This window comes from Nesoenas mayeri, assembly GCF_963082525.1.
Source record: "Nesoenas mayeri genome assembly, chromosome: 6".
Taxonomy (NCBI): Eukaryota; Metazoa; Chordata; class Aves; order Columbiformes; family Columbidae; genus Nesoenas; species Nesoenas mayeri.
Window position 1 is genome coordinate 34,208,417 of NC_137545.1, and position 27,894 is coordinate 34,236,310.

General features: G+C 47.1%; 1 protein-coding gene across 1 annotated transcript in view; it reads left to right on the top strand.

The window, feature by feature from the left end:
• Window positions 1-2,156: 2,156 nt before the first annotated feature.
• LOC308041562 (TGF-beta receptor type-2-like) overlaps window positions 2,157-27,894 on the top strand; it is a gene marked incomplete at its 3' end in the record, with an annotated part of 33,476 nt that continues 7,738 nt past the window's right edge. The window contains exons 1-3 of the mRNA XM_080346312.1: window positions 2,157-2,237; window positions 22,159-22,309; window positions 25,139-25,341. Coding sequence (XP_080202438.1) covers window positions 2,186-2,237; window positions 22,159-22,309; window positions 25,139-25,341 — 406 coding nt within the window. The 5' untranslated portion in view covers window positions 2,157-2,185. The remainder of the gene's footprint in view (window positions 2,238-22,158; window positions 22,310-25,138; window positions 25,342-27,894) is intronic.

Consider the following 27,894-nt stretch of genomic DNA (forward strand, 5'->3'; position numbering starts at 1 on the left):
CTTGCACTTCCAAATCATACAGCGTGTTTTGTCAATGTCCACTGTTGTTTAAAGCCCCTCCAGGCTCCTACTGGGGACATTATTTCTCTCCGAGTTTTGCTAGGCAGCGGGGGATTCTTCCTGCTTTTAAAGAGAGCTCCCATAGATCATGAATAATCTGTGGCGTTCCTAGCGTGAGCCTTATCCAGCTGCCTTGTAACACGCAGAAGAGCTCACGTCTGCAAATCCAACCGGCAGTCTGAGGGATCTGTGGGCATCTTGAAATGCTCTGGATCAGAAAGAGGAGAGTTGGCAGGTCACCCAAAGATAGCACTGTGCACTCAGCAGTTTCAATACGCTGATTGGAAAATAACGTCTTTCTGAAAGCTTGCTAAACGTTTGCTTGTCCTTAGTCTGCAAAGGCCATACTTCAGCTGTTGTAACTCAGACCAACCCGTCTCTTCTAGATTAGTACGACACAGCACATAGAAAGATGCCCGTTTCGATGTGAAGACAGCCAAGGGAGGGAGAGCAATGTTGTATCTCTCCTTAGATTCAAGCTGATGTTCTCCAGGGATCCCTGGGTCAGCCAAGTTTCTGGACTCATTCTTCCAGACGGATGTTCTCTGTGCACCCCAAGTGCTGTCTTCCCTCAGTGCATCCACACAGCTTTCTGCTCTGTTATCCCAGGGACATGTGGCCATTTCTCTATGGAGGACAGGCCAAGCTGGCTGGCATCTGGGTGCCCTGAAGCAAGGGGGAGCAGACCAAGCAGCTCTCTGCAGACGTGTGCTGGTGTAGCCATGGCGTTAGGAGAGATGCTTTGTATGTATCAGCTGTGTCTGTACCTCATCTAACACCTCGCCTTGTTCCTTTTTAAATACGGAAGGGAAAAGACATGTCATTATTTAACTCCCTAACAGAATGACTTATGGAGTTTACAAAACAAGCAGGTGTGGTTTATTGGAAAGATTAATACAAATAAAGGATCTTCATGTCCAGCGGGGCAAAACACTCACGAGTAATGATCACACATACACATAAACATACGCAGGTACACCATGTATCCACCACATACTGATGAATGAAGTAAAAGATTAATTGTAAAATAGGTAAATAAAAAGCTGGAGACTCATTGAATTAGAATGCTGTGTATGCATTAAAAAAGTGATAGGTGTATTTATCAATAGCTATAAAAAATTAGCCTTACCTTAGGGCAGGCATTTTGTCTGCAAAAACTCAATAACAACATCTCTTTCTCTCTGCCGCACTTGATTACATTGATCATTATTTTAATACATTCTGAAGGGTTGGGGTAGATCACAGGACAAGAGTCTGAGGATTTTGCTCATCCTTTTGCAACTGATTGATTAACAACCAAGGTAAGTCAGATTTCTGCTATGTTTCACAGTTTCCCTTTTGTAAGTGGGGATAATATTTCTTACAAGTTTTTGTAAAGCAGTTTAAGATCTTGGGGAGAAAGCGGCTATTTAAATGCTCTATGTTATTATTTTAGGCCCTGATTCAGGAAAACATATAAGAATATGTTTAAAACATGCTGCTTTAATGGGTCAAAAGCCCGTACTTTAGGCTAAGTTCATATTGATGTGGTTATTTTGAAAAAGCTGCCCTAAACTTTCCAATTACCCCTATTAAATATATAACCCACTGAAGCTTACTTAAAAGATAGAGTTAATTTCTAAAAGTGGGGGGGGGGAAAGTAGCAAATTAATGGCAGCTCAACATATTGAAGCGTTACCTTCCATGTTTTATTCAGATGAAAGAGGCACGCGGGAGCACCCATGCCTTTCTGATTAGATGCATGCAGTAGGCATTAGGTCCCCTTCAAAGATCCTTGGGCTGTGCGGAGCAGCTCCGTGTTGTCATAGGGGGAAAAAAGAAGAATCAAACTCTTTTTCTTGGAGCCAGGCTTCTTCCCCCTGGCTCCCCCCTCCCATATTTGTATATATTATTTCGAGAGGAGGGTCAGGCTTGGTTTGTTCATAAACTGCAGTTCCTGGGCGGACCCCACACACAGCTGGGCTTTAGCAGCTGGATCCGCCTTCCTGGCAAGCCGAGTTGGGAGCCTCGCAAAGCCGGGGCTCCGGGCTTGACAGCAGAGTCGCAGGAGGCTGGCTGCACCGAGGGAAGATGAACTGGCCAACGCCGTGAAGCCGGGCTTCTGGTCACTGGTGGGATCCAGAAAATGGGTTACTGGAGGAGACCGGGTCTGCTTTCCTTACTGCTGCTCTCCTTCTGTGAGTAGAAAAATGTTTCTGGTTAGACAACGTTAAGCAACATGCTCCGAGAGGTCGTTTATTTTTCAATCCTCCAGCAAAAAAGCTGATCTTTGATTTCTCCCCTGACAGCAATTAGCCAGAGGATTGGAAATAGCGGAGAGTTTAGCAGAATATGCTGCTATGACTGCATCAGCTGTGTCTTTCTCTTACAGCGAAGGGCGAGCATTTGCCTTAGTGGAAAGTGCTGTATGCTCGCTTGGAGCAGCTCGCAGATGTCAGTGTTTACAGTGCAAAAATATATATAGGTCAGCATTACTTGTTGGAAGTTTTTATTTTATTGAGGGAGCTTAAAAGCAACTGAAGTGCACCGCTGAATGATCTGGCCTCGACAGTGTCCAGATGTGGGGAAGTTTGCAGCTTAGAACTTTTATCTGCCCTGGTTTATGTGCAGAATTAATCGAACTATGAAAGAAGGAAAGAAATGGGGAGAGGGGGAGGAGAAGTGTCTTTGCAACAACATCTGGTTATTCGGCAAACCTTTCCAGCACTTACGTAAAGATTTCTTTGTAATAAGTGCCCTGTTTAGGTTTTGATAGCACTTCTTCAATACTGTAGATAAAACCCTCCAGCAGCACTTGAAAATGCGCCCATCCATGATTTAACTTCTCTTGTTTATATCTTGATGATTGTTTCATAACAGGGAATAGATTTGTATATAAGTGAGTGTTATATACACATCCCCTAAGTATGTGTGTGTGTCTTTCTGTATATACAGTGCCTGTGTATATGTATACACATATATATCCCTATATAGTATATATTTATCTACACAGACAATGGCAGCTTTTGCAGTGAGCTCTTTTACAAATACAGACCCAGTCACCACCCTATAGAAAACTTGATGCAACAAAAATTGCCTTTTGCTCAAAGCGGTTATGTAGGAGGATTATAACTCCAGTATTTTTGCATCCAAATGAAATAACTGGGGGCAGGGATCTGTATCTGCATTCACTTTACATGGGTCCCCCTATCTACAAGAACGGAGAATGAAATAATATGATCGCTTGGTAATTTGTATGTAGGCAACTTGGTGCAACTGTTGAAGTAGAGAGACCCAGATGGGGGGATTTAGGACATAAGATCTGGTTGATTTTTCAAAATGCTGTGGAGATATATAGTATTCATTATTGTAGATAATACACTAAAATATGGTTTAAAATGTAGAATGTTATACTGATAACATTCTGCTAAATTAGTCACATTTGGAGCAGAACTGAAGGAATAACGACAAGGTATTATTTAAAGCACAGTCTTGGGTTGTTTTTGGTAAGAAAGAAGACCACTAATTATCCTTCAGAAATACCTAATTTTGGAGTTATTTAACTTATGGTTTCCTTTTTCTGAAAGGCAAGGTTTTAATCTGAAAGAAGCCAAACCAAAACGTATCATGATTACTAAGTTCATCTGAAAGGTTACGTGAGTGATATGATGACAAAATTTGCCTCCGTATAGGGGAAAAAAATAATAAACCAAGGCTCGCTCGCTCTGATTCAGCTCAACAATGGTATATGTTTTTTGGGGCTACATCCACTTCCCTTACCTATTAAGATCAACCACACAGCCATTCTGAGACAGTAAAAATTCCCTGGGAGCCCACTTCACACCGACATTAAGAGAGAAGGGAACAGCAAATGCCCCAAAATGACAGAAAATACACATTCAGTTATTCTTCAAGCAACAAATCCCACGGCTCATCCAACCTCTTTAAAGAGTGACAGCGCTGGCTTCCTGACAGCAGCAAAGTCTCTCCTCTTAGCACAGAGGTTTAAAACTTGCCATAGAGGACATGGCCCCACTTGCATCTGAGGTATCGCAGAGTAACTCCCTCCAGGCCAGCTGAGCATCTTCAGGGACTTTGCTGCTCTTCCTAGGAGTTTACACCGGGGCAGCAGACACTATAGCCTGACACACAGCTGAAATTTCAGCTACTGGATTTTCTAGTTCTCCCTGGTCAGCCCTAGGAAAGGCTTCAGAATATCTACCCTTAAACTTCTCCCCAGTGGCAGTGGCTGCTGGAGGGCAGCACTTTTACACGGCTTTCTCAGCAGAAGGCGCAGACAGAAGCTGTAGCTGCACCACTGCTAATGCAAAAGCTCACACAGGGGAGCAGGGCAGAGAGCTGGCACAGTTCTGGATTTACCTAGCCCGGGACAAAAAAAAATACAAGGATCATTCAGGACTGGAAAACCTGTCTTAGAGTTGTGGGGGGGTGCAGGCTTTCAGTGTCTTTTGTTTGGCCAGGAGAGAGCTGGGAGGTGAGCTTGTCGTAATCTCTAACGTGGTTCCAGAGAGATGCTTTCTGGCAGAGGGCTTCTTCTTCTAGGGCACAGAGGAAAAACAAGATTTACATGCTGGAAGCTGAAACCAGCTGCTTTTGTGTTAGTGCGCAACACAGTGAAGTTGTTCCAGCAGGTAATTACTCAGGCTCAGGATGTGGTGGATTTTTGTTGCTCAAAAGCCTTCAATGACTGCGAGAGTATCTGCTCAGTAGACTATAACCTAGAAGTTACAGACATGATATAGAGATTACTGTATTGTGCACATGGAAACATTCTGGCCTCAAAGTTAATAATCAGGAGTTTTCCTGCCCTGTTTTGCATCAGAATCAGGAAGGTCTCCCTTGTGCTGCCTGTCAGGAATAGGGCTCAGGTCAGGCCGTGCAGGCACAGGGCTGAGCAAAGTCTCTTCTCACAGAGAGGAGAGAAAAGCACCACATCTCTGAGCCTTTGAGACAACCTCAAGAACATGAGCTAAGTGTCACTGCTGTGACAACAGCTCTCAGAGGATGGAGAGCCCCAGGAGCCTGGCAAGGAGCTTTTGGGCACCCAGCCTTCAAGAGAGGACGTGAAACTCAAAATCTGCCAGGGCGTGTAGCACTTAGCAAGGGAGAGCTGTACCTCGTGGGATCTGCTGAAGCTCCAAAGATAGAGAAAAATTATTTGTGAAACGAGGGAATGTTGCAGGTGTGCTTGCCCATAACTTGGTCTCCCGTTAAAATGCTGGCCCAGTAAAACACCCTGATATTTTTTGCTGTGATTCTCCTGGGCTCCCCTTTGCCACAGTCCCTCAAAGCACTTTGATGGTCTGCAGAGAACGCTCAAGGGGGTATCTCTTGGTAGATGGTGGCCCTCTGAAGCCACGTGCTCCTTCCTGCTTGCACAAACCAGCCCTGTTCCCCCAGTAAGCCTCTTCAGCTAAACATGTAGAGCCTATATAATTCATAAATCATTACAGGGAGCTCCAGGGCTGTCAGAAAAACATCTCTGGCTTTTGATCTGCTCATGAAATCTCTGACCTATCCCAGGCTCCTCCAGCAGCTCATTGAAGAAGTCAGACTCTTATTTCCAAGGTCACCAGATCTAAAATCAGGGGTTGTACTGCCACCAAAACACCAGCCCACTCCTTGGGCAGGGGAGCTATGGGGATTGCACTCCGACACCAATGCACAATTCAGGAACAGAGAGGAAAACCTCAGATGGTGAGAGGACAGGGGAAGGAAGAAGACAAAGGAAGAGTCACCCTTCACAGACAAATATATCCGTTTGCAGAAAGGTGCTTTGCAAGGTCCAAGGCTGAGCTGGGGCAACAGGACAGACCTCCTCTACCACCCTGGAATACATGGCTGCAGGGTTGCTTATGACAGTCTTTCTCAAGTAGCACCATATTTTGTTTTGATGGTGTTTTAAGACAGCCAAAGCACCAAGGAATAAGTTATCACCCTCAAAACAAAGAGGCTGCAAGGGCCCCACATTGGTTGGGTGGATATAGGTGGGTTGGCAGCAGGCACAGCATCCCACTGCCTCAAGGAGAAACTTGTGCATCCTACCATTAGGCTAAATAAGAACAAAGTTGCAACAAATTCTCCAGTTAAGAAATGGAAGAAGAAAGTACAAGAAAAAACCCTGACAATGCAAAACTGGAGTCCTCTGCAGTGTTGTGAGCAGCATGAGACTCAGCAATGCAAGTGATGGATTATTTCAAATTCACCTTTACACTTCTCCAAACCTGATACTACGGTTTCAGCCCTTGGTGTAAGTTGGAATAACTGAAGGCTAAGAAAGCTGGCAGTGTACAGCTATGTCAGATTTATAAAAGCAGGCATTTCCTCTCCCCTTGCATCTCCAGCTTTGCTCAGACTTGAGACAGACTGGTCATCATTAAAGCTGCTCTAATCTGTATTGTATCGGGGGGCTTTGTGGAGGAAAGTCCTTTTTGAAATATAATTCCATGGAGCTTGAAGTGAAAATACACTGCTTTCCTTTTCTTTTTTTCTTTCGTTTTCTTTTTTATTAAAAAAAAAAAAAGCAAAAAAAAAAAAGCTGATTTTTACTGGTGCTATCACTATTTAATGCTGGTCACAAAGACATTTTTGTGTACTAGTAGTAAAAGAGTTCAGCCAGCTGCAATCGTGATACTTGTTACTCCCATTAGAGATGGAGTCCTGAACAGATGTATCCCACATATTCACTGAATTTGCAGAAAGAAAGCATTGGCGTTAAAAACAGGTGACTGGGGGCTTTTATTCTGAGAAAGTATTTAACTCTACAGCCTGTCCTCCACAGCTTTATATTGTTCCATGTTTTGCTCTACCGAGTTTATTTCCTCAGGACATTATTTTCCTCTCCCCTTAGCGATAACTCTTTGCAATAACATTTGCTTTCAGCCGGGCTCCACAGCGTTGCAACTTGCCATAAACTAATGAACTCTCCCATAGACTGTCATGTTTTCAAGGAAGAGCAACATCTGATCTTTTTATTAAAAATAAATAAATTTTAAAAAAAACCAGTCCCACCAAGGAGACACAATCAGCAGCTCCCACACACTTTGCTCTTTTCACATCAGCGCTGTGTGCCAAGTGAAAGCCTCGCGCGGGAAGGGGCCTCCTCGTAGAGGGGAGATAACGCCACTGATGGCTGCCTGCCTTATCAAAACTGCGGATTACAGCTACATTATCTCCGTGCTGGACCCCAACTGCGGGATAACATTTCCTTAGGGACCCACAGGGGAAGTGAAGGGGTGGCTGAAAGCTGTCCTGCTCGCATGCACATCCCTGAATTCACAGGCGACCGCCGTGATCCTGCCTCTGGAAAGGATCTGTAAGGTCCATCAGAGTCATATTTCTTCTTTGCCAGTTCGTTCATCTTTTTGTTACAGACCATGAAGGGGTTCTGGCAGCTGTCAAGCTTTTAGGAGAAGTGGGAGAGCCTGGTTATCGTGCAGTCCCCTCTGCAGCCTATGCTCCCACCAGTTACACCACTCCAGGACTTACCCTTCATGGAGCGGCTCCATTGCAGTGTTTTGCTTCCCACTGATAAGCCAGGAACACGCCTGACAAGCGACAGCTGATTTATACTACAGCAAATGCATTTCAGCATTGGGGCAATTAGCGCGTCCAGCTGTACACCCCAGCCTGCCAGCCTGCGCTGGACGGAGGGCTATCAGCCACATGGATTCTAGCAGCTCTGAGGATATTCCTCAGCCTAAGTGTTGCCCTTAACTAGACAGGATTATTTACAGCTGGTCTCAAGATTAAAATAATATTTTTTTTAAAATACATTTTCAACATTTCTGCTGTGCAGCTTGTAGCTATCAGCAGGCACAACGGGGAGCTGATGTGAGGATCCAGTGATGGCAGCTGCTAGGCATCACTTTGCAAAGTCCCACACTCCAGGTCAACCCACACCTTGGCCACGGCTCTGGAAGGGGTTGAAGCAGCTTTGTGCTGGACATGATCTGACTTGGCCTGTGGCAACACTTCTCACCTTGCCATGCTGGGGGTGGAGATGTTCCCTATAGCTCCATGTCATTGAGTCTCCACCAGGTCAAAAACTCCAGCTCTTCTGGGTAAGCAGAGCTCCAAAGAAAGCCATGGCCAGCAGCTTCCACCCCAGCTCCAGAGTCTGTGGTGATGAGGCCTGAAGGCGTTTGAAGGAAATACCTTCCCATTTTCACTCAGCCTGCAAAGAGCTATTGTCCTTCCCTTGCAACAAATGATGGCAAGTCCTCTGAGCATGCCTAGGAGCTGAAGAGTCCCTGCCTCCAGGACCATCACACCCTAACACATGCCCTGCATGCACAGCGCTGCTCATGAGCTTGTGCCACCACACGTGGCAGGCAGCAGGCAGGGCTGGCTTATTGCCCTGGTCCAGGGTCCAGATGGGGCTGAGCCATGACACAGGCACCTGAAGTGACACCAACTGATGTGATCCGATCATTGATGAGACATCTCCTTGCCCCAATATCTGAGCACCTCCTAATTTTTTCAGTTCTGCCAACAAGCCTGTGGAGATGTTCCCTTTGGAAACAACATACTTGTCTTGTATCTTTGCTTCTGGGAGGCTCAGAGACACCTGTTGAAGTTCCTGCCTTGCTGGTTCTTACACCACTAAGAGGGGCCTTTTTCTTTTTTGACCATGCAAAACCCTGATATTTTGATAGGGCTCCTTTCTCACCTCAGCCATCCCAAACCACAGAGCTAGACTGTGTCCTGCATTGCTTTGGCACACTGTGCATCCCATCAGAAAAATGATACTGCCAACCTGAGTTCATAATGTACCTGGCACTGGTACTGCAAAGTCAGGAAATCAGACCCCTTCCTGGGAACACTTCTTTGAAGTGCCATGACTGCAAGTCCTTCTAGGGTCTTTACAACTATTACAGGTATACATATTTATTTAAAAAGATCCATTGCTGTTTTCAGGTGGATCATTTAATAAAATGCCACTCGTGCAGAATGAATTTCTGTGTCATCTGACAAGTGTTTGACAGAGCAAGTCACCAGCCAATACAACTGGGACATGATGAAGAACATCTGTCTGATGTTACTTGATAAAACTTCCTGCCTGGGAGACTCTGAGCACCAGAATCCAGCATGAAAGAAACTGAATCAGCCACTGTCTTGCTGCGTAAAGCATTTTTTCCATGCTAGATTTGTCCCAAAATTAGCCCAAACCATCCACGACAGCAAACAGGACCCTTCGTACAATGGGAAGTGACACACAGAGCCATAAGCAACAAGCAGTTAAATGAATCATCCATCTTCAAATAGACCCAGGGTACAAGTGTCCACAGAAATAAGACCAATGGGTCCCCCGAGAGCTCAGCTCCTGCCATGTCTTTAATATGTCAAAGGCACTCGGTGGTGGTAGAACATGGTCGCAGATGTTCCCACCAGAGGGACAGAATGTGTGCTTGAGGGTGAGATCTCCCCAGCACATGTTCACTCTCATTTTGTATATTTGCCCTGTGCTCACCTGTTTGCAAAAGAGCTGCACAAGCAGCATAAGCTTTTTTTTTCACCCTCACTAGGGCTCTTACCTCTACAACAGGCTGCGGCTTGGAAGGCAGCTCTTGGGCAGAGGGATTGCTCAGCAATATTCAGACCGTGACACGTTTCAGGAGGTACCTTGGGGCAGGACACCGAGTTGAAAAGGCAAAGTGGTACTGCTGAATGGTGAGACGTCAGAGTGGGAGGTGGTGAATGGAGAACCTTCCTCCTCTTTGTCCGTTCCTCTGTGCTGGAGGAGCAGCTTTGTCCCCTGCACTGTGTCCCCTCTGGCTGTTGGGCTCCCTGGGGCTGGGACCTGCGGAACCTTCTTCTCCTGCAAGGAGGGTCTCTGGAGAGGCACCATGCAAACATGCAAGATCCTGTTGCTTTCATGTGGGCAGAAAAAGCCCTTTCGGGCCTTGTGAACAGGACTCTCGGTCTCATTCCTGCAACAATTCCTTTCCAGAAGCCTGTTCCCTCTGCCCTCCTGCCATAGCTCACTTCTGCTTCAGCAAAATGGAAAATATGCAGGTTGAATTCAACCCTATTGGGCAGTGCTTTTTGGTAGGTTGACAACAATAGATCCTTGAATTATATATTTTAAGAGATCAAGAAAGAAATGAAATAGAAGAACACACCATCTATTTACACACTACACGTGGGACACTTCAGGAAAAGCAAGAAAGTTTTGAGAGCCTGTAATACAGGCTAGTCTCAAGTTCAGGTTCCCTCTGACATCACAAATTACTTAATTACTGTTAGATGAGGGCAAAACTTGACTCCACATAATAATTTTAACAGATGTAAGCAATAGGCAGTGCTGGAACAACTTGATGACAGCACATTGATGGAGAATTAACAGAGTATCTCTGCCCCAGCAGCTCATCACGCAGTCCCTTGCAAGCCTTGTTTCTCCTCAGGAATCAAAATAATACAAATGCGAAAAAATTCAGACTCGTCAATCACAAAAGTCCACATGAGATATGAAGAGCAGCTCCAGTCTTTGTGGGCTCATCAAAGTCCTTCCAGCAGATGGTAAACCGAACATGTGCCAGGAATTTCAAACACTCCTCAGGAAGTTCATCTAAATCATCAGTAAACCATTTGCACTTAAAACAGAGCGAACTCTGTTGCCCAAATGTGACCCAGATAATGTTTCTAACATGTTTACCTATTTGGATGATGTCTTTAAACTTCACTTCCGTCTGTTCACAGAGATTCAGGATTCCTGCAGAGCCTGAAAAAGATGTGTGAAGTTGACTTCCAGAGTATAATATAATAACAGTAAAAAACAAAAACAAAAAACAAAAACCAGAAACAAACAAACAAACAAACAACATAAAAACCAACACAACTGCTGTGTAGCAGTTTTACTTGGATTGCAGTAGTTAAGAGAGAGCAGCATCTGTGATCAGCTTGCAGCTCGGTTGCTTTTGCTGTTAGGTTGGTTGCTGCGGCTTTTTCTGTGTAGAGAGAGGGACTCATCTCTGCTGTAGCTGCCTGAGCATGAGATACAGAAGCTGCAGTTAAATAAACCAGATACAGGAGATACTGTTGGTGGCTCTGGAGAAAAAAGACCAACAAAAATGATGGCAACGGCATTATGGGGTTGGTTGACTCTTACGTTCTTCTGTTCAGCTCCCAGACCTGCAAGTGCTGGTCTCAGCAATTTCTGCTACGACTTGAGACAAGATAAACTCAAACCACCTGTGTATGGCCAGGCTGTGACTCCTTCTCCCAAGCAGCAAGGGAGATGTGAAGAAGGGACTCATTTTTGAGACCAGCATTTAGTCAAAACTGTATCACTGCAAAGCGCTCTTCAAAGGGCTGAAGCATCAGAGCCCTCTGAAAACACAGTGTGCCAATCCCCATTCATTAGAAGACACTTCCCATGGGGGACATGCGGAGGTAAACCCTACCACCAGCCTATACACACCATGCCATGGCATACACCAGTGCAATGCCCCAAATAAGCAGAGATGCCAGCAGAGATGCTCAGATCATTTATGAACATTGCTGTCAGCAGTTTTCCCATTCCTCAGAGCTTGAGTAAGTTGCTATGCTTTCCATCTGCCAGGAGAGATGGCATGTTCTCCTCACGCACCCTCTGGGCTGGCGGGATTTGCTGTGGCAATGGGGCCATGGTGTGTTTTTCCCTTGGGCTGACCTGCAGCTGGGGGGGGTTCCCTCCCAGCCCCCAGATGTGTTGTCCAGCTGCACTGTTGACTTAGCCTGTTCTCTCAGAGCTTCTGCAGTGCCACATGTGGGTGGGAAAGACGGCAAAAGATACAAAAGAGAAAGGAACAGTGGCAATAGGTGCAATGAAAGGGACTTCTTGCCAGCTGAGATCTTGTGTTGCCTCTTCAGACACAGGAGAGCCATGAGCCTTTTGTTTCCATTGTAGCTCCTCGCGTCCAACTTTCATAGCCCAGTACTTACCCAGTGGCTGCTGAATGCCTAGTGGGATAAGCACAGTTATTGCCAGGCAAAATCACAACTGCTGTTGTCTACCAGGACAGTTTTTACCTGGCATGGTATCAACTCTGGAGGTACCAGCCATAATAACACAGCAACCCACAATAGCCAGCACAAACTTAGGGAGGGAAAAAAACCCATGTTAAGCTGCTGTCCTGTATGACCTGAGGGACTCCTGCGCTAACCTTCAACCCTCCTTCAGGCCACCTTTTCAATAAGGGTTGTAGGGCACCAAGCACTCCTGCAGACCCTGTCCCTGCTCATCTCCCGAGGGGATAAGCAGGCTTCTGGATGGTGGACAAACACCTAACTTGTGGGTTCCCTCCTGGTTTTAGGACAACTTTGCTCATCTAGCGAGTTGGCACAAGGCAAGGTGCGGTGTTGGCAACCACGAGGAGCTGTGAACTTGCCCACCAGCATAGCCTACAGGACTGTCCTGTCCTGTCCATCCACAGTCCATTGCCTGCTCCTGAGATCATGGCTTGGTGCCACCTTTATGTTCAAATTGCAGCCCAGCAAGTGGCAAACACTGTTACATGATCCAACAGCCCATCGAGGCTCAATTCAGCAATTCAGGTTAACTTGAATTTAGCTATTTATCTGGGTGAAGCAGGGGCTTGGGTGCCTTAGGGTCTCACTGAAAAATAATGCAAATAACGTGCAAACAGGCCTCCCCCAGCCACCAGCTTTACTGATGTTGCAGTGAAGGTTAAGTGCATCAGTGAAATGGATTCAGAAATACAACATTTTCAGACATTGCTGAGTGTTTCAAAGACACTGAGGAAAACAAAACAAAACAAAACAAAAGGTACAGGACCTCTAGGTCTGTGTTTTACCCTTTTCATGTTCCTCCATCCTCAGCTCAATGTCTCAGGGCGCAGACTGGTGTTAGTGGGAAGGACACTGTCCATAACACCAGCAAGAAGAGCACTACTGAAAGAGCCTGAGTTCAGAGTCTAATAGGGGTATAGTTTTTGCCTCACCTGATACTTAGAGTACTTCAAAGCTGAGAAAGGGCAGAGGATCCTCCCTATCGCACTGGGTCACATTCTGTTGGGCTTCAGGACCTTGGCACTGCAGGGCTGGCTCAGTTTGTCTTTCAAACTTTAATGCCAGACTTTCTTTGGTGATTAATTTTCACATTTGAAGGAGTCCTCCAGCTAAAAGGCAAAAAATATGCAAACGCCACACGTTTCAAGAAGCAGCAGAAATCCACGAGGATGCTTAAAAATAATTAAGTAAAATAAACTTTATCAGAATAGTTTAATGCAGGATGTAAATAGAGGATTTGCTTGTAACATCCTGTTGTATACAACATGCAATTTTTCCATAACTCTTTTCTGATGGGTTGCATGAGAGCTTGGATGCAAAGCAGCCATGTGGAGATGAGGAAGATCCTCCAGGAATTGCTTTGCATGTGGAAATGAATTTCACTTCAACCACTTCAGAACATTTTTTTTGTTTTCTTTCCACTGACATGAAATCAGCCGCGATCGCATCGCATGCGGGATTGGTTAGCCGGTTACATAATGCTTAATAAATCCAAGAGAAATAATATAAAACACATCACCCAGTCTGGGAAGAGTAACAATATCTCAGCCAGTGTCACTAACGCACCCGGGCCAGGCACCAGTGAAGCATCTGAACCGATGCAGGGGGGATGCAGGGCTGTGCCGCTGCATGATAGATGCGATTAGGAAAAATGTTTGTGGTGTGTTTATAAGCCTTGAAGACAGACAAATTGCCCAGACAGACTGTGTGCAATGGCAAGGGTATATAAAAAAGCAGAGCTTACACTCCAACAGGGAGGGCAGCTCATCCCATCCCACAGGCACGTGCTGGGCACCCAGCTCCAGCCGCTTCTGCTGCTCGTGACAGGTATTATGAATACTTCACCGTATTAATTTTTCTCTGCATACTTCATAAAACCATAACGGGCCTGTAAACAGAAAGAGCAAGACTTGGTGATGAAATTATTTACTACAGCTTATTTCCGCAGTGGTGGTGGGGAGTAAAGAGGACATTGGGCTGAGATGTCAGCGCTGGTGGCCTCAGGGGAGCAAGAAGGAAAGGAGACTAAGCACAGAAACTGAATTGCTCACGAAAAAGTGGGGTGTGCAAGAAGAGTTTAGGTACCTCTGGTTTTGCAGTGCCAGTGCCCTGGCTCTCCCTGCAGAGCTGAGCAACCCACAGGCGCATCACCCCAAGCACCCTCCTCTGCTTTGCACGGACCAGCCCTTCTCCATTCACATGTGTCCCTGCCTGCTCTGCCCCCCGCTTCACTGCCAGTCTCAGGAAAGACCTGCTGCCGCCTTCACCCACGCTGTGGTTAAATACCAACAGAGGAAAAGCTGGCGATGAAGGAGTTAATTATTACAGGCTCAACACAAGCCAAGTCTGTAAGTGACTCCCTATTGCTATTTCAAAAAGAGGCTGCCTGGAAAGGGAAAGGGGAAAAAAAAAAAGGTTTACTTTACAACCATCATTATTTCATCTGCAGAGTTTATACAATGGAAAATAAAAGCCAGGGTACGCGAAGTCAAATCATTTCTGTTTCATTAATGGTATGGAAATTGCTTTGTTTTTATAGGGGAAAAACAAATGTGAACTTGATGTGTGTGTGTGTGAGCGTGCACACACATGTAACTCCCTTCATTGCAAAGGGCAGAGCAGTGACATCCAGAAATAAAAAATGACTCAGAGGCCGTAGGATCTATGAGTCAGTTGAGCTGTTTTTGTTTTTAAACACAAGCGAGAGCACAATATGGCAGATAATTGCCCCTGCAGTTCTCCCGTCACAGGCGTCCCCACCAGCCCAGCCGTCCTGAGCAGCACCCCTGTACCCTGCCAGCCCGACCCCACAAGGGCACCCAGAGCTCTGGGACACAAACAAGGAGCACGGGTTGTCCAGGCAGGAGCAGCTTTAGGGGACAGAAAGTGAAAGCTGGGGCAGGAAACTTGAGATCTGGAGGAGAAGCATTTTGCTGTGGGTGAAGGAGGAGGGTCTCTGGTGTTACCTGATTTTGGTGCCTTGGGCATGAGCAAGATGGGCTGTTGCGGTGGATGGAGGAGATGAGCGGCTCCAAGGGCAGACAGAGGATCACTGGGTCGGGTGTGCTCCCCATCCTCACCCACAGGCACAGACATCGACTGACCAAACCCAAAGAGAATCCACTCTGGCCAAATCCTCCCCACGGAGCACTGGGCATCACCCCACTGGCCCCCGTGCTCCAGCTCACCCGGGTGGAGCCAGCTTTGGTGGGAACAACCCTGGGGAAACCTCTGCGTGAGTTGTCCCAATGCAAAGCGGAGTCATTGCACTGATGCACAGACAACCTGCGAAAGGTACCCAAAAAATACTGGAGATTACCAAAGCAGAAGGACGGACAACATTCTTCAGAGCTCATCTCTCCCCAGGGTGAAGTTAGATCATGATGTAATTCAAGCATCTGAAAGAGATTGGAGAAGTCTGCTGGTATGATCCATACCCAATTTGCTTTGTAATGGGACTAAGCAGTATTTGCTAAACACTTAATTTAAAGGGATATTTTCACAAAGGAAAAATAAGTGTTGGAATAAGTCAGTTACCAGCCTGTTTGAAGAGGGTCCAGCAAACCAGAAATGTATACTGCATGTCTTTCTGGCACCAGGAAGCACTGGTGTCTAATGCAATCAAAATCAGTCTTTTTTTATTCACCAGGAAACACTACTGGCTCGTTCCTTGCTCCATACTCTGCCAAGCACAGTATTTATTATGCAGCACAACGTGGGACCACATACCTGAGGACAGAGCCTGGTCCCCTGAAGCAAATGCAGCATGAGTGCTGCTGGGTTTCCTGTGGGAGCTGGGGGCTTGTGCCTTGCAGGGACAAAAAGTGGGATAATAAGTTTTTTCAGCTCCATTTGATCAGCTCAACCTCTCCTACAGAGATGAAGATACAGTGTTTGTAAAACACATCGATGGAGAACAGTGGCATGATACTAAAAAGCTCTTTGGTTCAACAGTGGAAAGTAGCACCAGATCCCACCACTGGAGAACAGAACTGAGCTGAATAAAGCCAAGCTCCATCCAAAATAAAAGTACAACAGCCGAGGTCTCATTCTGTGCTGATCCTGCAGAAATGTGAGATGCCACAGTGAAACTGGGCGCTTTCCGACAATCCAGATCTAGCTCAAGCCAGAGCTGACTGCGGGAAATCTGGGACCTCTGTTACACAGGTCATGCTGGGCAGCTGCAACAGGGACTTCTGACCCTGCAGAGGATCTCCTGGAAATCGGGGACATAGGAGATACCTTGACATAGCCCATCCATGGCACTGACAGTTGTTTCGTGGAGGAGGCAGCTCAGGAGTAACCTGCCAATGGGGAACACCAACCAATGGTGTTCTCACATGGGTCAGCAAGAGAACGGAGCCCACCAGCCCTGCTGTTGGTTTAATCTTAAAAACAAGTATTATATATAATAGGGAAAGAATTTGTTTGTTCTCATAATAATTTTATGAGAGGCTCTGTTACTGCGTAGTCATGTCATTAGCCATGGATGAAAGCCCAAGGCAAAGCCTAATCCTGAACTTGGCAGTGGACAAAGGACTTGCCGCTAAGCCCAGGCTCACCCAAGTGGGAACGCGAGTCTCAGCACAGAATCACAGAATGTCAGGGATTGGAAAGGACCTTGGAAGATCATCCAGTTCAGTCCCCCCACCAAAGCAGGGACACCCAGATGAGATTACACAGGAAGGTGTCCAGGGGGGTTTTGAATGTCTGCAGAGAAGGAGACTCCACAACCTCCCTGGGCAGCCTGTTCCAGTGTCTGTCACCCTCACTGTGAAGAAGTTTATTCTCATATTTAAGTGGAACCTCCTGTGTTCCACTTTATATGCATTGCCCCTTGTTTTACCATTGGTTGTCACTGAGAAGAGCCTGGCCCTGTCCTCATGACACTCACCCTTTACATATTTATAAACAATGAGGTCACCCCTCAATCTCCTCCAAGCTAAAGACACCCAGCTCCCTCAGCCTTTCCTCATAAGGGAGATGCTCCACTCAGTCATCTTCGTGGCTCTAAATGGGTTGGGATTCCATCAGGGCACCTACCTGGGGGGTTTCCAGGAGCAACGTGTCTGCAGGGTTAAGATACAGGTGCTCCCCCATCCTGCATTTAAGCATGCTGCTGGTTACAGAAAAACTCCGGGCATGGCAGCTGATCTCCCAGGCCTTGGTCTCTCAAAGTGCTAAGCCTGGGGATTACAGGTTGACTGACGTGCATGGAAGAGATGGTGCAGAGAGGTCCCGGAGCTGCTGCAGTGACGGCAAGCTGGGAAGCCCCCAGCAACTGCTGAGCACCAGCCCCACCCCGGGCTGCTTAGACGAGAGAGGGTAGACCTCACTGTAAAGCACTTATGACCTAAAAATGATCAGGTTCTCTTTTTCCTTGGAGAATAAAAGCTGAATTGCAGGGCAAATTGCACTTAAATTATGGAAGGTCTCCTTCCACCTTGGGAGGAGGAGAGATGGAGGGGTGCAAGTGTCTCACACCGAGCACTTTTCCTTAAGCCCATCTGGTGTTTAGTTGTCACAAATGAGCATGCCAGGGACAATATGTGAGAACTCAAACTGCTCGTTCTGCTCCACAGCAAAAATGAATTGCCCGCACATGCCATCGCTTTGGCTACAAAGCGCTTTCTCCTTCCCTGTAATGAGGGCACCGTGTCCCCCCCTCCCTCACCCCAGGCTTGCTCCTTACTGGTTCATCCTCCCTGGGACTGCAGCATGCAGAAAAACAGAGCCAAAGTGAGGTGGTAGGTGACCTACCTGCTACCTGGGGCTGCATTGATAGAGACAAGAAAATTAGAGCCCTATTTATCCCACTGGGTTCTTACAGCTGCAGTCACCATTGGCAGCTGAGCACCTGGCAAGCGAGTAAAACTCATCTGTTGGGAGCTGACTGCTTCCGTGGCTGCGGTGATGGGACTGGCGTGAAATTCTCTTGGAGAGCTGTTTTAGATTATTCTTCTATGGGGGGAGAGGATGGGTTTCTGACTGCGGCGGTGGTGCTTCGATGGGCCTTGCATGTGGCCTCGCAGAGAACGTGGATGCTTTGTGGGCGATGAGAGGCTGAAGAGCTGCCCCAACACGTATGAAAAATTATCCCAATGTCCTTGTGCGGTGGTATCACCCCTGCTGCTCTTGTGGGAGAGACTCAGGCACTTTTGGCGTATTTTTTTCCTTTATTCCTCTGCTTGAAAATCATCTTATATTCCCTCAGTAACCTCTCTGAGGTCCCGGTTATAGATACCAGAAGACTTGATCTTGTTCTCGTGCACAAGAGAACAAGCCTTCCTATTGATAGAAAGCCAAGCTTACTGTGAGCCTACCTATCGGTGACTTCAAACCATCTTTACAACGGTCGTTCCACAATAACTTTGACTAACTGTACTATTTATTGGCTCACATCACATCCTTATGGCTTCAATTTATTTTTGGAAAACTCAACCCACGTTTAATTAGTTTATAGTTTGTTCCAAGTTTTGCTTATCCAGCTTTTTTTTTTCCCCTTTCTTTTTTTTTTGAAGTTTGTATTTTGATGTTTAGCATTTGCCTTGGCAACATCTGGAACCCCTTTATGGAAGTGTATTGTTACTTTTACTGCTCGTGCAGCTTTATTAAATCATCCGAGTATTAATATTGAAAGTGTTCATCTGGGTCTAATCAAGGCCAAGATGAGTGATGTGGCAGTTAAATTGTACCTACGAGCTAATGGTTCAAGGACACGAAGTCCTGAAGAAACTTGCAGTGGGCTTTGTGATCTACTTTTCAACTTCCTAGGAGAAGGAGGAGGGGGGAGAACAAGAAAAAAACCCAACAGAGATATTCTTTCTCTGACCTTTCTTGCAGAGCAGATAACAGAATCGCAGCCTGAGCTAGTTTAGAACAATTTGTCTCCAAAGAATTTTGTCCAGTTACTGCTATATTTCTGGATCTTGTTTCCATATTTAACTCTTTCATCTGCCCTGGCTCCTCCGCTCCACAGCGCAAACAACTGCCAAGTCAAGATCCCCACCACATGTGCCAGTACAAAACTGCCGGGGCTGACATTTTACTCTGAGACCCTTGATATAAGTAAATAACACTCTTGGTTAGTATAAATACATAAATAGCAAACCCCATCGCTCTTCTGCATCAGCAACATCTACAACCCGAATCTGTCCATTTGCTTCTCCTCTACAGGGGCCCCCAAATATCCCTGGGATGATGGTGCTGAGCCCACGGTCCCGTACAGACGTGCTGTGAGCACTGCATGAGCCAGGGCATGGATGGGTTGAGCTGAAAGGGTGAAAGAAGAAACAGGGTAGTGACACCACCAGAGCACAGACCCGGGGTCTGGTAGGAGTGGGGTTTTGGGGAAAACAAACAAACAAACAAAAAAACCCCAAAACCAAACCACGAGAACACCCCAAACCTTTCCATTCTCTATTCCTGCATAATAATGCCAATGGACTTTGTAAAGCCTGGTGGCTGATGCTGTAGAATGAGAGCCTCACACAAAGGCTGGGCTTAATTTTTGATCCACTTCCAAAACTCTTGTCTTTGAGAGGAGTTTTGCCCAGGGTCCTGCAGGTCCTGCACTGGCAGAGCAAGGCAGGGAGACAAGGGTGGCTTGTGGGGGCTGCAGCTGCTTCAAATCCCAGTTGAAGTCATGATATTGATAGTTAACCCGTGGATGGATGTGGGGTTTGGGGTCTGTTGTGGTCACCCACAAGAGCCCCAGGTGCTTCTAAGGGCCAGAGAAGCCCCAAGGATGGAGATGGTGTATAGTGAGAGGTTGTGGGCAGCATCCTCACCCGCTCGCTCTGCCTCCAGCTCCCCCACTGCCTTGCACCACACCGTCCCTGCTGAGCCACGTTTTAAGCCTCTCATGGGTCATTTAAACCAAAATTTCCTCCTTCCAACATCCGGATGCAACAGGCTTTTCTTCTGCAGCCAGGTTTCCCTTCTGCCGTTAACATTAGCCCTACATACAAGGCCACAGGAGCTGGTAAAGGGTTTATTTCTGTGTGGGAGCTTCCCAGCAGCTCTTTTACAGCTGTCTCATGACGGGGGGTCTGGGCTGCTCTTGCACGCAAGAATATGCCATCAGAGCTGGCTGCACGCCCCAGATTTGGGAAGCAGAGGAGTCAAAATCCCTTTTTGTTGTTGGGTCAGTACATGCATTAAAAAGGAGACTGACCACAGGCTTGGCCGTAGCAGGTCGCAGACACAAGCATCAAGGATGCAGGAGGTCTTGCAGGGTGCCCACAGACCCAGGGCACTCCTGTATCTGCAGGACCTTGTTTGCAGGGGCTAAGGCTTCCCAAGCCACGGTCAGGGATTTTGCAATTTGTTTCTTGTTGTACGTAACAGCTGGTGATGGAAAACCCCTGTGGCGGCTGTGGCAGAGCAGGGAGCCACCACTGCCCTTTCCGCTGGGTGCTAGGAGCATCCAGCACTGCTGGGCGGCCCGTGGAAATGGCAGCTGGAGAAGCACAGATGACCCAAACCTTCGAAAAATTAGCTGCTGTGATTCAGGTTCCTATCTGAACACTCTTGAGTGTATTTATTTAAGTAAAAAATTATAAATATATATTTCTACATAAGTCATTTAGTGGCTTATTTAAAAAAAAAAAGAAAGGAGAGAGGAGAAGAAAGGAGAGAGGAGAAGAAAGGAGAGAGGAGAAGAAAGGAGAGAGGAGAAGAAAGGAGAGAGGAGAAGAAAGGAGAGAGGAGAAGAAAGGAGAGAGGAGAGATACATTTAGCAGCCTTAAAACAGGAAGTTTAAATTTAGCTGGGATTTATCCCTTAACTGAGCATAGTTCATTCACCCACTATATAAAAATAGAGATAATTTTATGCCCGTGAGATACACACAGAGCAGCTTCACATGGGCAGCAATTATTCCTGCTGCTGCGGCTGGATCCAGCGCTTCAGGGGCAGGAGAGCTTGAGGCAGCAGAGCCAGGGCAGGAGCAGCCCCTGTCGCTTCAGAGCTCGGAAAGTCCCAGCCCACCATTTTTTGCCAAAAAAACAGATTACCAGGAAGAGGGTGGCAAACACATTCCCCAGCTCAGGCTCATTGCACTGGCAGAGGGACGATGAGGAGGCAGCAAGAGAGGAGAAAGTTGCCCCAGCTTGGTCATGTATCCCCCTCCAGAACCTTTTATTACCCCCAGGGAGGGGAATAAACCAAGTTTTCAGGCAGAGACCCAGAGATGCCCCTTTTCAGACACTACATGCACTCAGGATGAAGGGCGATGATGCTTTGAGCTGAGACTGCAAAGGAAGAAACAAACTTCCCCTTGATGATAAATGGTATGGGAAACACAGAGGGAAAATGTGGTTCCTTGTGGCTCCCAGGCTCTGCAAAGCTCTTATCTAGCAGGACCTGCCACTGCACACCAGCATCCCTTCATCTCCTCTAGGCTTGGGCTTTCTGGAGCAGTGTCCAGTTCTGGGATGCCCAGTTTAAGGAGGACAGGAATTACTGGATGGAGTCCAGCAGGGAGCTACAAAGATGATTAGGGAACTGGAGCATCTTTCTCATGAGGAGAGACTGAGAGAGCTGGGTCTGTTCAGCCTGGAGAAGAGAAGCTGAGAGGGAACCTCATAAATGTTTATAAATATCTCAAGGGTGAGTGTCAAGAGGATGGGACCAGGCTCTTCTCAGTGGTGCCCAATGATAGGATGAGGGGCAATGAGCACAAACTGAAGCACAGCAGGTTCCATCTGAATATGAATATGAGGAGAAACTTCTTTACTTTGAGGGTATCAGAGCCCTGAACAGGCTGCCCAGAGAGGCTGTGGAGTCTCTGTCTCTGGAGACATTCAGACCCACCTGGACACATTCCTGTGTGATCTGCTCTGGTGAACATGCTTTAGCAGGTGGGTTGGACTGGATGATCTCCAGAGGTCCCTTCCAACTCCAACTGTTCTGTGATAATCTAAAGCACATTTGTACAAGTGATGGAGCAAAATGAAATCTATAAATAAATGCGTATAGAAATAGGGACAACTGGTTGGGCAAACTGCTGTAAACAGTGGTTATATTTCCCTACTCGGGGCATGCACAGCCACGCTCACCCTCTACCACCCCTCTGCCCCACAGCCTGCAGTGCCGGCGCCCGCCGCAGCCTCAAGACCAACCTGTGCAAGTGGTGCGACTCCACGCCGCCCGCCTGCGAGGAGAAGGTGTGCTACAGCAACTGCAACCTCAACTCCTACTGCGAGGACCCCTACGAGATCTGCGTGGCCATATGGTAAGTGGCAATCCCCTTGTCAAGGGGGCACATGGGGAGAAAAAAGGAGTTTGCAGGGTGACAGCTCATGGGAACACAGGTACGCACCTCTGCACTTGAATTATTGCCCATTAAAATAAATTCAAGGCTTTCTCTTCCTTCCCATTTGACTCCATTAAAATCAAAGTTACAATTCACAGTAAATATTGTTTGGTCTGCCCTATAATTAGCAGCAGTTTATTTTCTAAATAAGTTAGGCGTGTAAATACCCAACACAAAGTGTGGCAAGTTTGCTGCAGGATACCTAAACCCAATAAACTCCTGAATTTAACTTTATAGGCTGAACCCACTGGGCAACACCAGCAGCCCTGACCCCAAACCCATGATGTCCTCCTGCATCAGGCTGCTGATGGTGGTGATGCAGGGGTGCAGCTGAGGTCCATCCCCACCTGGTGTGTGAATGTCTGAGCTGGTACCAAACTGGGGTTCAGCCCACTGGGTTTAACCCAACTCCTCCCCATCCCCTGGGAAAAGCCCTTTCCTGCTTCTGCAGGAGATGACTGGAAGGAAAACACACTCTTGCATTTCGGGCCAAGCGTATGTCTCATCATTTGCCCGGAAGAGTGCCTTCCCCAGCTTTTTGGTCCCCATGAGCAAAACTAAAAAAAACAACCCATCCATTTTGGGTCTGCCCAGAGTGATTTTCCTCCACTTTCCCTTTTAATTTGGCTGCCAATGTGAAAGCCAGCCAAGCACTTATCGCTAGGCTTTATCTCAACCTGCTAATTAGCATGAATGCTGCACACCCCACTTTCAGTAGGAGTTTGCCTCAACATAACTGTCGCATTATGGACTTGAAAGAAAAAAAAAACCAACACACAAAGAAACAAAATCCAATCCACCCTCTGCCCCAAGTTCTCCTGTGTGCCTATGGAAAATTCACCTTAAATCATGGCTGGGCAATCCAGCATCTTGCTGGGTTTTCCCATTGACATGCTACACGTCCGGAAAAAAGCAAGACCCCTGCAGCATAAATCCGCAGGCCAGGAAAGCAAAACCGCAGGATGGGATGGGGCTGCAACATCACCCCTTGTATCGGATGGGTTTGGGTTGAGGCAGCTGTAGTGTCACAGATAACCTGCCACCATCCTCCCAGCACCTCCCAACCCATCCTAAAACCCATCCTGAGATTAAGATCCTTGCAAACACAGCTTACCTCCCAGTGAGCTCAGGCTTATTGCATTGGCAAAGGGAGGATGAGGAGGCAGCAAGAGAGGAGAAAGTTGCCCCAGCTTGGTCATATATCCCCCTCCAGAACCTTTTATTACCCTTGCTGCCCATCACTCATTTGCAGAGGCATATTTGGATCATCTGAACTTGTCCTGCGTGGATCCCGCAGTCACAGCGGCAGCTTTGGCCCCATGTTCATGAGCAACATGGTCACATCCTCCAGTGTGCCCAGCCTGGGACTGCACCCTCTTGGGACTCTTCAGTTGGAAGCTCCTCTGACAAATTACCTGGGAACCCAAGGAAAACGTGGAGTCCACTGAAACAGGGGGACTTCCCACCACTTTTATGTCTGACTTCCCAGCTAACCTTGAAGGCATCGTGAAACCCCTCCATACCTTTCCCCTCACACTTCACACCGCTAGGTCAAGAAGCAGAGGCTGCCCCTGGAAAAGTAATTAATAGTTGTAATTTCCTTTAAACATCCCCTGGAGTATCTGCAATGCTCACCATGATGATCCATGTGGGGCTGATCACTCCCTGTCACTTGTCATCTCCCCAGGGCTGCCCTGCAAACCCAACTGGTGCTGGGTTATCCCACCTCCTCTGGGGAAGGCTCCGGAAACAAGGGTCAAACCCTGCCTCTTAATTATCCCCTGGCTCTACAAGACAGGTGTTGATCCTCCCTGTAGGAGAAGGGACCATTTCTGACATGGGGGATGTTACATGTCTCCAGGTGACACAGCAGGTTTCATCCATAGTTCCCCAGTGTCTGTAGCCACGGTATAAACACAAACGCAGCCCCATGGTCTGGGAGTCACATCACCTTCACGTTATAATTTGGCAACTCCAAAGGTCAAGCCATTTCTAGAAATAGCCCTGAGCAGCAACGGAAGGGCTCTACTGCTGCAGGTCACCCGAGTCGGGAGCAAATGGTCCTGCAAGGACAGGATGTGACAGCCAGCCCTCAGCCCAGAGGGGGTGAGACAGCACTTGACAGCTCCATCTGTAAAGGAGCAGGAGGGAAGGACAAGCCAAGCAGGAGGGAAGGACAAGCCAAGCAGTTGCTGGAAAGTGGTCACCATGTCCCATACTTCTCAGGTTTTCACCCTGCACAGGTGAAATTTGGGCAGCAGAGACTCCAGCCCCTGCTGAGACAGACACGTTATGACTTGTGTTGCAGCGAAGGTGACAGTGAGGTGAGAAGTTCATTTTGGAGAGTTTCCTTAGGACCGTACAGCCCCCAAACCTGCTGGCCTAGCAGCTGGTGTTGGTAAAAGAGGGATTTTGCTCCAAACCCTGCGCAGGGGTTGGCACTACCTGATCCAAGGCCTGATTATGAACCGGTCACTTATCTAATGGAAACAACCAGAGTCTCTGATTCACATTGTACTGTTGGCATGTGCTGAACATTTATCTTTTCACCATTTGGAAGAGATAAAGGACTTCAACAGAGACTCTCCAAAGCATGTATAATTAAAATTATATCAGAGCCAGTGAAAACAAGCCATTCCCTACACGGCTTAAAACTAATGATCTCAAAACCAGGTTTAAGATGACATGCAGGTGACTTGAAGGCTGAGTTGCTAGACTAATGCTTTATCATTCTTTTGGCACGCACAGGAGACAGGACAACGAGAGCATCAAGATCAGCACACTCTGCCACAACCCCCACCGCCCCATTGAAAACCTCATGGTCCCCAACTACAACACCTCGCGCTGCATCATGACCCACCAGCCCAGCGAGGACGGGATCATCTACATCTGCGGCTGCGTGGACGAGCAGGAGTGCAACGATAAACTCATCTTTGAAAACCACACGAACGGTGAGTGCTTTTGTTAATGTGATTTATGGGGGGAGAAGCATCCAATGGTAATGACAAATAACTTGTATTTCCAATAGAGATGCAATGACAGGAGTTCTTTCCGCATATTTTTTGACCTTCCTATGTAAAAGCCGGGTAAAATTTGTACCCCGTTACTGAGCTCAGTACTTTACCTGTGGCTAAACCATCCCTCCCAAAAACGCCTCCAGCCTCAGTCTGGAGACATCAGGAGATGGAAAATCCACCATATCTCTTGGTGAACTGTGCCCTTCAGTGCAGGGCAAATCAACCAGGGAACCCAGAAGCTGATGGAACCCAGTGTGAGTCAGCACTCTGGAAGCAAATCCTGCCCCGACATACCCAGGGGAACCGGTGGTGTCCACTATGGCTGCATCCCAGAAAGGTGCTGGTGCCGGGGCTCGACACCACCGTGCCTCCCCTGCCACTCTCCTGGGACTTCTGCATTAGCATCTCCCCTGGGCAGGGGTGGCCAGAGCTACCTCGGTGCTGTACATGAGCCTGAGCTCGGCTGGGCACACCTGCGGATGCTTCTGCAGATGGCTGGAGATCCAACAGGACATGAAAATTCACAGGAGGGAAAGAGACAGCTAATTCTGTACTTCAGGAGGGTCATATGATTTGGAAATGCTTCCAGCTAGATCCTGAACCTTTGGGGGCTCGTCCAAACCTCCCTTACTCTAAATGGACCAGGTTTATCCAAATGCCTAATACGAATATGACCCGTAACAAAAATCAAAGCAAAACCCCTCAGATTTTCCATAATTACAAAGCAACGAAATGCTGCAAATAAGCCTAAGTGTAACCTGCAAGTCAGTGGCACAACTTTCTGCAATGAAAATAAAGATATTAAAAAAATAGAATGCAAATTCTCAGAACAAACAAGCCGCTTTTAACGAAGGCAAATTATGCTGAATTTGGCAGTTCTTTGCTGCTTCCCAAGCCAAACATAACAGGTACACACACTTCTAGGGAGAGATAGTCAAATCCCAAAGCTGATGCTGGGATATGTAATTTCACACAAAAATGACAACTGGCTCATTGGAAATGCCACCCCCACCAAAGGCTTCCACAAACAGCCTCCTCCTGCCAGCCGGCATGGAAAGTGCTGGAACGCTGTGTGAGAGCAGTGACAGCCTTCAACAATTATCCCCTCCTTGACTGGGTCTGTGGAACCAGCTTGGGAAGCCCCAGACTCAGAGACCCCATTGTTATACTCCTTTTCTTCTGCTTTAATGGGTTGTTTGCATTTTAAATGTTGACTTATGGTCATCTTTGACAGTATAGGTAAACATTGAGAAGAAAAATACCTGATATAGATGAGCACTTCTCCAATGGTTGAAGCAGGCAGGTTTTTTTCCCATTTCTTGATTTCTTAAGCCATGGCAGGGATGGAAAGACCCCCACAGTGATGCTCAGCCAGGCCTGGGTTTAAAGACCCACGGTTATCACCAGAGCAGCTGCGTTTGCTCTCTGTGCAGGGAGTCTAAGCCACACTGCAACCCCTCTGTGTCCAAGGGTTTCCATCAGAACAGGGCATCCTCACAAAGGAATTTGCTGAAGCTGTGTTACCTTCCCCTTTGCAGGACTCACACATCCAACTCCCTTAAAAATACCTTCTCTTCCTTCAGCGCTTCAAGGATGGGACCTTAAACACCGGGTAAATCCATTAAAGCAGTAGGTGATATCCAGGCCTAACGCTTTCCAAAATAAACGTATTCCTGAGTTAGTTATTGATTTATATCAGTTTAGGTTGATCTTGTGGTTTGAACCTGATGCCTATTTTAGAAACGCTTTCACGGCCTTGCAGAAATTAGCTGCAGCACATTTTTTTGAAATTTGCCAAAGAAAATAGCGAAACGCTCTGTTTTTCCAGAACCTGAATTATGATTTGCACACACTGAGGTCAAGCAGTGAGAGTTTTGCTTATGGAATGATTCTTATCCCTCTTCCCCTGGGTTATTATACTTGGCAGAAAAACCTCTGAGTAAGATTTTACTTGAATATCTCTACTGAAGTCAGCATGTTTATTCCAGGAATCGCGAACATCAAAGGATAAGACAATTATATGTTGTGCGAGGGTTAGGGCTTTTTGTGTGCTCCCCCTGCCCCCATGATCTGAAAGCTGACGGAGGATTTAAAAGAAATAACACAAAAGCAGCCATGCCTGGGCGGTTGCTGAGGGCCAGTGTTGTAGTGGGACAAAGGAAGAGATGCCAACACTGGCAGACAGCACTGAAATTATGCTCATTTACACTAATTATTGTGCAAAGCGTCTTGGTGCTCCCCCAGGATTCACAGTCCTACCACCTCCCAGCATCCCTCCTGGCTCTTCAGCAAAGCCCCAGCCACAAACCCCCTCAGAGATTTGCTCTGTTTGGGCCTTGCCTCAGCCTTATCAATGTTATTTCTGTCCCAGTTCCCCTTACCGTGAGCACAAGCAGCGCTTGGGGGCCGCCAAAGGGCAGCCGAGCCTTTCTCGTGGCAGCAACAGGGTCTTACACGCTGCATTGGCCCAATTAACACAGGCTGGCA